Here is a 10,388-nt window from a genome sequence, read left to right on the forward strand (position 1 = left end):
AAATAGATGATTGCGTAAAATATTTTATACGGGATTAAATTTATGGTTTTTAAAAAAGATATTTTTTGATTATTTAACCTTTATATTGATGAATGTATATAATTAAATATTAGAATATTTTTATCACATTCTCCAAAATATGTTATTGTCCAGCGACCCTTCTATCAAAAAATTCCAATTCTGGGTAGATATACTGGCTTTCAATGAATCGGGAAAATTGCGAAAAAGTGCAGGTGGTTGGTTAAGGTGGTGCAGATGGTGCGACAGCAAATGATATGCATAAGATTTTTCGGGGCTCCCGAAGTATGCGAACCAAGATGGCGGACATCGGAATGTAATATGTGTACTAGGGGAGGGTTAGGCCATAATTTTAGGTATAAATACTACGGGAGGCTCTTGGCTAGTCCTCGAACTGATAATAGGACTAAAATGAGGAAAATTGGAAAAAAATTATCGCCTAACCCTAACCTGTTACCCATGTTACGTTCCGATGTCCGCCATCTTGGTTCGCATACTTCGGGAGCACCGATTTTTCAATACATCAGTATCATCAATAGAAATAGATAAGTCAAATTTTTATATTATATGCGCCTCATCAACTGAAACCCGAAAGATATCCTAATTAAAACCTTTGTCCTTTTATATAAGCGATAGCTGCAAATAGTGTAGACTAATCCATCTCTACAGTACCCGTATTGCTGCTATCGATGGAAAATCTTTCATATCTTGACAAATATCAAAACTTGCGATATCAACCTGGGGTAACGAAAGTTGATACATAACCACAATCCCATTAGGTACTATTTTCAAGCCTTTTAAGCTTGAACTAATTTGGTAGCTCAGGATCGTCAAACTAGTTACCGAAAGCGTATCCACTGAGCTGCCGAAAAGTTTCAATGTAATATTTATCAAACATATTATATGATATTTATTCTAGACTATATCCAAAACTGTTCTAATAATTTTTGTCCCACGTAGCTTTTATCAACCGAGAAAAAAATGAAAATGTTCAAACATTCTAATGGCATACGGCAGTCATTCTAAATTACATTTTAGCAACCTGGCAACCTATTTGCCAAGCATGGCGTATCGCAGGTATTAACGTCAATGCATGCTCGGCAGACAATAATATGAATAAAATAAACCTGAAAGATGGAAGTACCGTTAATTAAAATGAGTGTCATTGCGTAACTTTTACAGTATAAAAGAGTCCACATTTTAGGTTTGATTTTCAGGAGTATCCTGACCTATCGTTAATTTTATTGTGTTTGAATAATTTTACAACAAGATACGCTGCCTGATGTGGTGGGATTTACAATTCTAATTTACTACAACACGCCCATTTTCGGTTTTCTCTGAGGTTATAAATTGAGGGAGAGCAAAGAGAAGATCAATGCCATTTATTAACCTGAGGATCGCAAATAGAAAACATTATATTAAACATGGCATTTATGGCAACCGTCGCCGAATATATTTTGTCTACCACAATTACCTTGTCATCTGGTGTTACCTCAATTTCCTGACATTATAAAATTTCATTTTTTAAATACCGTTCTCCCCCCTTTCCGTTTCCGCATGTTTATCTTTTAGGCGTACCCCCTGAATCTTAAAGAGAAATATATTGCCACGAATGATCTTAACGACTTAATAACCGTTAACGAGACTCTGTTGGCTCGGCTTGCACCACGGCTGTATTTGGTCGCCATGACTATCGTAAATAACAAATATTAAAATCGCCTTGATATTGCTTGGTAAACAATAAAGAAACTTTGGTTTTACATTTGGCAAGTTTAACATTTATTCTTTATTATCTCTATTACTTCTATAATCCCGCGGCGTTAACTAATAAAATTAGCATCAGACATTCTCAGATTTTACTTTTACTATTGTTCACAACAAAAAACTCACAGAAAAAATACTTTATTAAAACATTTGGGGAATAATTAGGACGTGTCACAAAATGAATACTCCCGTAGTATGTGTACCAGGTTAGGGTTAGACCATAATTTTATTCCGATTTACCTTATTTTGTTCTATTACGAGTTCGTGGACTTTTTGTGTTAGCCAAGTAAATATACCCCTACCCATAGGCTTCTGTCCCTACACAACTTGATGTAGAGTAGGCGAACACAATAACTTACCTCCATATTGATACACATACGTCTGGAGCGTCAAAACTGTACTTATGTATAAGTATAATATCGGAAATTAGTTGAGTTACTGGCAAGTTTTCAATCTTCCATAGTGTTATAACTCATAACAAATTGCTAGAATATAAACATAATCTATTATCTATCTATGGAAAACTGCTACAAAATGGTAAATTATTTCTATCATAGCCTGACTTCGATATATATATTTAACATAACAACAAGTACCTATCTTTTATCATTTGTTTTCCACTGGACTTCATGAAGCATGTTTATATAGCTCGTGATGGAGAAATCACCTCGTATTTACATAATTCGTCGTGAGTAAGAGTTCAGCCTGACCATTCTAAAATGCATATACTCATATGTACGTGATATTAATTCTTCTGTTTTTCAGACACAATTTGTTTATACCACTATGGGTAATACTAACAAGAAACATGACTCTGATCTCCCGAAATAAGAGCAAAGCGAGATAAAGTTGCTTTTGTTTATAAACCTCCTGCAATACATGTTCAGATTTCTAACAATTCGATTCACTTCTTACTAACAGATGAATATTAGTAGTTCATAGCAAGTGTGATTTGTCGTTAAAATATTTTATGAGAGATCGGACATATGACAATACATTTTTACGAGCAAATTTTCCATATGTCCTTGTATTTGATTGCCAATACACGAAAGGGTACGATAACATTAACTCAGACTGCCTCCGACATTCACGGCTGACAGTAAATCCTATTCTAAAAAAAGTTTTCAAAATTTTACTGAAAACACAAGAAACATATGTGTATTTTATAATGTGGCACTACATCCTTTGTGGCGTAACACGCAAAACGAACAAAAACATTCCCATATCGCTTCATTTAAGGTGCGCAATAGCGGGCGAGGGCGATCTCTAAAGACAAGGACCGATGGCGCACCAGCGCTATGGACGTTTCCCCGACCATTGACCCCGGAAAAATTACTCTTATACTTTACTATTGCAAACTTTATGCTTATTCTGAGAGTGTTTTGGTGTGTTGGCGCATATAAATTGGTTTACGGGTTTGAAACCATAATTTTTATTAAAATTAATCAATCATGTGCCGTTGCAGCTACTGATATAGCTAAGTTTAGCCTTGTCCATCGCAGCATTTGCGAGATTCAATTTCGATCACTGAAACTAAAGTAAAGCTCCGCGGAAGACATAATGACAATTGAGTTAATTAATTCACTATTATTTTCTTGAAACACAGCTGAAAACTGACAACTAACACTCAAAACTACAAAAACGAGGCAATGTTTGCAACCATGCTTGAATATTTGTTTGAGCGACAAAAGTGTCTGAGCGGCTGAGTGCAGAAATTGCAATTGTTACGTGTTGCGTCATTATTGACTTATTGCTGATTGGTTATAGTTACGGAAAAAAACAAGGAGCAAAACAACAAGTGCTTGGGGAAACATCCATAAACGCTGTCCCGCGAATACATACAGTAAGGAAGAGAAAGCGTTGCCGGTATATTTTAGTCAACTGAAAGGTTAATTGTTGCAATAATTCAAATCTGCTCGCGTATACCAGTTGAAAAGCTCCCGCGTACCACTAGTGATACGCGTACCACAGGTTGAGAACCACTGCTATAAAACAACTATTTGTAAACGGCACATTTATATTATAAAAAACAAATAGACACAGGCACATCAAATGTAATGATGAAACATTATGTTATGCCTTAAAACATGAAAATACTAATTATCATTACCATTTCAATATTGAATCAGAAATCATATATATTTATTCCTACCATTCTATTTTATTTTTGGCAGAGGCATTTTATTCTATGATTCATAAAAAAAAGAGTTTAAATTACTGCGTCAAATTACAATTTTTCACATATATATTATTAGTTTTTTATTCCGTATCTAAACCAACTGTTTATTAAATATTCGGTTGTGACGTAACAAGTGTGAATAATAAATTGTTAAAATTCAATTTAATTAATATAATTTATTGCAATGTAGTAGTTCCAGAGAAAGTTCTGCTTTGCTTAGAATAAAAATACCTGAAGCTGAAAAGCGAGAAGATTAAATGCGATTTTATGGATTAAAGAAAATAAAACAAATTAAATCGTGGAAGAAAAAGCTGCAAAATAAAAATTAAAGTTAGACTTCTCATGTAAGTGTACAGTCTTGAAAGCGATGATGCTGTTGTTTCGAAGCAATTGAATGCTATTCACAAAAAAATTAAACAGTAATGTAAAACTATTGTATATTAAACTGAACAAGACGTTGTTGCACAAGTGGGATGAGCTTAGCAAATTTACATTGTCGCTTAATAAATATAATATTGTAACTGAAGTACGATTTAAGACTTGATGTTAAGCAAGGCAATAAATAGAAATAGACAATTTATACTTTTGTCGGCGGATTTAAATACTATGAGCAATTTTCTGAATTGTCATATTTGTGTGTGCGCGTTGCATGAACAGAAAGTTGACAAAACGATCAATTCGTGAACTAAATCTAATTTAACATATATCCATTTGTGAAGCAATCACATGAAAAAATATAAAATTTGAGTTCCATTTCGAGCTTTCTTAGGATTTTTTATGCGCTCAATTGTTTTGTGTGAATGTATAGCAATAAGTACATTTATTCGTATTAAGGCTCAAACTATGTCAATATTATCCGATTGTGAATTTCATATTAGCTTCTCTATTTAGCTCCATTCATACCTTTTACAGATATACTATCAGGTATAATTCCCCTAGATCGGAGGCATTTTGCTGTTAGGAACATAAAGTAAGCACGAGTACTTTCTTACAAAATTTATTATAGAGCGTAATGGAAAATTACAAATTAAAGTCATAATTGAAATTTCTGCGCAGATAATTAATTAAACCTAATTTGGTCATTCTGCAGAAACCAGAAACTCGACTATTCATAGAGCTCCGTTATATTCGGTAACCTTGACATATTTTATTTTCATTGCCGCCTTTTCTCCTTGCCATGTTGGATACCAGTCATCTTTTTTGTCCCAAAAATCCTAAAAGAATATGTAAATTACACCATTAATATAGTATAAAAAATATAGCAATAATATAATATAGTATAATATAGTATTTGCGCGACGCTTATTCGCGCCCCCTATTGCTCCAATCAATACCCTGCACAAGCATTTACTGATCTCTGACGATATATGAGGAGGTACTAATATCGTAAGGACCGGATTTTTTTTGGGTCGGAATTGCCTACTCAATTTATTGCACCCTGGGTGACGTGGGGGTCATGGGTTTTGTAAACGAGATGTGTAACCTGTGAAACGAACACACAAGTCCTACGCCTTAACCAATAAGCCATATTCCCAACATTAGAGACGAAAGAGGATCAAACAAAAACAAAAATACTTTTAAAAAAAGATTCACCTTTGCTGCGGTTGGTGAGTTATTAGCCCAAGGTTTATCTTTTCTCTCCTGTCCATTATAGTTATTGGCATCGTCTGAGAAAAAACCTGTAGTTCCACCAACAGCCACGTTTAATATCAGATAGTATTTCTGGTCGAAAGGAGCAAGCTTTGAACCCGCAACCCAAGGATTATCGCCGTTATTGGTTTTCGTTGCAAAGTCTCCCCACTCGTACATTGATTGACCTTCATTAGGGGCAACGTTTAAAATATTTTCATCGTCAATGTAAAATCTGTTATTTAAAAAATATAATCTATTAAACTTCTGGCCGATTGAAGATTCATTACTTGAGTAAAACTACTATTTTGTTATTATTTTGCATTTATTTTGGCAACAATGGCAAAAGTACTTCTACATCTGAATATATCTTTTTGAACGACTAAAATTGGCTGTGAAACAAGCTCAGTAGTTGATCACAAATGACTTCTTCTATTACTTTGAGTCTGATAACTGATTAGTTGTTTCATACTTTTATATCTTATATATTTTGTGAAATCCATTTGCTTCTTTACAGTTGATCACAGTTTTTATACTTCTTCTATCATTCAATCTATAAAAATGCGTATTTCTGTGTTCCCATATATTCAATGTTACCAGGGTCGCGTATGTTTTGAAGGGGACAGTTCGGAATACCTTTGACATTTTTTTTTTGTGTGTGTGTGTGTCTGAGTGGAAAAGTTACTGGATGTAAGTCGAAACCATTTTTACGTGTGAGAATTACGGACAAAGGAGTTGACAGACGAAAAAACGAGATTCAATTGTGTATTGTTGAATCTTACTTTAAGCCGCTGGGCCTCCATTCCAGAGTATATTTGTGGAAATCATCTGCAAATGTAGAGTCAGTCAAAGTTCTAAAACAGAAAGAAATAAGTTAACTGTAAAACAAATAAGTCAGCTTAATCAACTCTCCATTTATTGTGATTTATCATAACTAAAGTTTATCAATTATACAAGATTGACATTCATTACAAAATAACAACAAAATATAAAATACAGCAAGGTTAATTAATTGTATAAACACTGTCTTCTCCTTCATCTAAATATAAAAGTTGTGATTTAGAACACCCCATTGTTCGGAGGTTTATAGCAGTAAGGACTCTGATGTGACGCGTGTTGCCATAGCGCAAGAATGTGATACGTTTTAATGGGAAATAGCAGGAATGGGTCTTGAACATTGGAATATTTACACAGCGTTGTTACACCTCGCAAAAAAAGTAAAATCAGATTTGAAACCAGCCAAGCATCTGGAATTTGAACCCCGCTTTGTTAGGCAGATAACTTGTAAATGTATGTTGAGCAAATTAGACCGTCGCAACAAAAACGTCACATGAATACAATTGGGTTTTGACCAGATCAACATGATCATACAGAACAAAGTCGGATTCCTTCAGTAACGTGAGATGAACAAAAATAAATAAATAAAATATTTGACTTATTTTCTTCTGAATCTTGACTTGAACTTTGAAGTAAAATCTCGAATCAATTGAAGTTTGATATTTGATCGTTCAACCTGTCCTGCCATTATATCTAACGATCTCTATTGATCGCCCAGGCGACCGCGAACTTTTTATAGTATATATTTTGCTTCGAACAGGGATCTAAAACTATGCAAGGTAACTTAACGATGATTATTCACAAATACAATCTGTTAATACAGAATATTTCTGTTGTTTTGTGCAAAATCAATCAGGAGCACTGGTATGAAACGAACTCCTTTATGTTGGAAGGTCCGGAATATTTCCGGTTCGGCGTTGCCCACCCAATTTATTACAGTCTGGGTGATGTGGTGGGCATGAGATTCGAACCCAAGATTTTTACCCGTGGTGCCATCAGAGTTAGTTAATTTTTTATTCATCTGATCTAGTACAAAGTTGTCAATTTGATATAGACACTTTGCAGACATCGTTGACCCTATGATTTGATTGTTTATTTTTTGACATTATAGGATTAAGGAATCAGATTTTATAATATTTTGAAACGTTTTCATAAAAGTTCGTTATCCTAATTATACAGATGATAGCAAACTTACTTAGTATTATGCGTCATGAACCAATTATTCCATGGCCAATAAGGTCCCCAGTGTAGAGTAGAGCCGGAACTATGTGCCCCAATCATCTTCCCGGATGCATCTGACAAATTCATGTTTCCTATATATAGAAAATGATTGGTTGGTTGACAGTCTTCTAATATTAGGATAATCAGATTCCGAAGGATTCACTCAGTTTATTTTGTGATGTTAGTCAATTCAGCTGTTATTTCGTTCCCAAAGTATAAACAAAATATAAGGAGAGGATATCTTCTTACCTCTACTTTCCATAATATCAATTTCGCCTGAAGCTGGCCAGTCACCGTATGCGTTCGTCGTTGGAAGCATCCATATTGCAGGCCATATCCAATCTCCAGCTGGTAACTGTGCTTCAATTTCGACTTTCCCAAATCTTAATGAATATTTATTTATTCATTAAAACACATTCTAGTCTTTTACAATGAGAACCTTCCTTTGTTTAAACTTTTACGTAAAATGTCACATTTTTTTGCTCAGTAACTGAACGATGTGCTCGAGAAAGCATAATCTTAAGTTGAAACGAAATTCCCTACTAATGTGAGCGATCTATTGAGATTTACTTATTTGCGAAGTCTAAATATACCTGAAATTTAAAGATTCGACAGTTCGCAAACGAGCAGACTGAATCGGGTTTACGATAGTTCCCCCGTCATAGTTGCCAGTTCTTTCGCATCCATGCCATTGACGTCCGGTACACATGTTTGCTGGGGATGAGCCTATAGGCATGGAATTTCCAAAGATAGACAATCGTCAATAAAGCATTGCGTGAGACCTCACAGTACCTTACGCACATAAGACACATTACATCACACAATATATTTAAGAACTTCATTTCATAAACGCTCCAAAAATCCAAAAATAATCATAAGGCCTACTTCTTTGTTGTGCAAAAACACTGTGATGCCCGCTAGTTCTAATACCCATAAACCTTTTGGAACACTATCTAGTATCGAGAAAAAAAAACATGCATTTAATAAATAATACAACATGTCTATTCTAATTGCCCACTTGACTATGACCGATTTTATGTCATTTTCTAACACTGCCCTGATATGGATGGTACCAGTTTACCTTCCAGAGACAAGGTTCCATTCTTGACAAAATTTTCATCGTATTTATCTGAAGTTAGAGTCTGCAAATACAGAATAAGGAAATACAATGTTTTAGTCTGGAAATTGTTACTCATGGTATCATCATATAAATAGCCTTCAATATACTTATATATTTATATTGGTGTGACCATACTCCAATGAAAATCTAATGTTTGAGAGGCTTGAATAGAATAGGACTTAATTAGCTTCATTTTCTTCAAATAATTCAAGAAAAAAGAGTAGAAAAGTTTCATATCCTAGAAGCCATAAAATTGTACCGGTTTTAAATAGAGAACTCCGTCTTTGACGTAGCTATTTGAGCGGTTGTTTGTGTAATACTGAAATTCCCAATTCTGTCAAAATAATGCTTTATTCATAAATATATTTAGAAAAAACATGACGTCCTTTAAAAATTATTCAGAAAAAGATTAGACCTAATTTGAACCCGGTTTCTAAGGGTATCTTGAGAACACAGCGTTTACAAAAACGGTGAAAGTGCGTGAATTGTATATTTTTCCTTTTTTTAATATAAACATTTCTTGAACACAAATTTAATTTTGTTATAAAAAAATATGAAACGGATTTTATAGGGAATATAATACAAAGATACTTTCTTTATGAAAAGCTTAAATAAAGAAAAATCATTGGCAGGAAGTTATTTTTTAAAGTGGCCAAAGAATTTTATTTGATAGACTTGTTTTGCAAACTGAAAATTAGAGCAAAAAGACGAACGAGTAAGCAAGTTTGTGTTAACATATGATAAAACCAAAATTAATTGTTCCAATTGATTTACATTGAATACGCAAACCGAAACAAAATGCATACAATCTTCAAATCAATCCAGAGCTTAAAAACTACTTACCCCTCCACCACCTGCCGTAATTTCATGTTGCCAGGTTTCAAGATCCAGAGTGTCAAATTCATCATAAAATGTCACATTTTCTAAAGAGAATAAATGTTGATTGAAACCAAGAAGGATTGTTGTATTGACTCAACCGTTGTTCTGTATATAAACAACAGTTACAGATGACTGAACTGTCGCTTTTCTGTGACCAATTTAAGAGTTTGCAGCTAATAAAAAATTGCACCTAATTATATTTCCACATTCTAAACACGACTTGAATAACAATTGTTTCATACTAAACAGCAAAAAGTATTGGCTTACAAGAGAACAATGTTAATTAATAAAGCTACGAAAATTGAATTATCACCAAAAGATTATACATACAGAATATTAATAGAGTTGTAAGTAAACGATGATTTACCAAATTCTTTCGTGGGGGTGGTAGAAGATTGTTTGCAAGAAAATGATAAACCATTAAACATGAACAGCAGAAACAAAATGTACGATTTCATGTTTGCTTATATTATATTATTAATTTGAACTGTAACCTGTAACAAAAAGGTATTATGAAAGAGAAACTCGTAAAAAAACGTCTTTTGCATTGCATGACGACTTTAAACGAAACCGCTTTATGCATTGTATACTGTCATCGTGGAAATCAAACTATGAAAATATGTTAACTACGTAGTATACTTTCGGACGAAACGAATCTTGACGAATTTTATCCATTCATGAACGAAATTTGTATTCTAGCCATCGCAGCAATTTACTTGAAAGTATCATATAATCCGAAAT

The 10,388-nt window shown here is 33.8% G+C and overlaps 1 protein-coding gene across 1 annotated transcript; it reads right to left on the reverse strand.

The window, feature by feature from the left end:
* Positions 1 to 4,331: 4,331 nt before the first annotated feature.
* Positions 4,332 to 10,388, reverse strand: LOC120340004 (beta-1,3-glucan-binding protein-like). Its single transcript, XM_078116019.1, has 10 exons — positions 10,015 to 10,388; positions 9,612 to 9,691; positions 9,028 to 9,102; positions 8,730 to 8,790; positions 8,242 to 8,374; positions 7,898 to 8,031; positions 7,623 to 7,740; positions 6,373 to 6,444; positions 5,555 to 5,825; positions 4,332 to 5,175 (listed from the first exon to the last, which is right to left on the reverse strand). The coding sequence occupies exons 1-10, from the start codon at positions 10,103 to 10,105 to the stop codon at positions 5,071 to 5,073; spliced, it is 1,140 nt and encodes a 379-aa protein (XP_077972145.1). The 5' UTR covers positions 10,106 to 10,388; the 3' UTR covers positions 4,332 to 5,070.

Source organism: Styela clava, chromosome 9, assembly GCF_964204865.1.
Source record: "Styela clava chromosome 9, kaStyClav1.hap1.2, whole genome shotgun sequence".
Taxonomy (NCBI): domain Eukaryota; kingdom Metazoa; phylum Chordata; class Ascidiacea; order Stolidobranchia; family Styelidae; genus Styela; species Styela clava.

Bases quoted from the DNA above. Each gene is read 5' to 3' on its own strand.
- LOC120340004 (XM_078116019.1), bottom strand. From the start codon at position 10,105: ATGAAATCGTACATTTTGTTTCTGCTGTTCATGTTTAATGGTTTATCA. The intron at 8,375-8,729 runs GTAAACTGGTAC...CCATGCCTATAG, and splicing joins TGGAACCTTGTCTCTGGAAG to GCTCATCCCCAGCAAACATG. The intron at 5,176-5,554 runs GTGAATCTTTTT...ATATTCTTTTAG, and splicing joins ACTCACCAACCGCAGCAAAG to GATTTTTGGGACAAAAAAGA.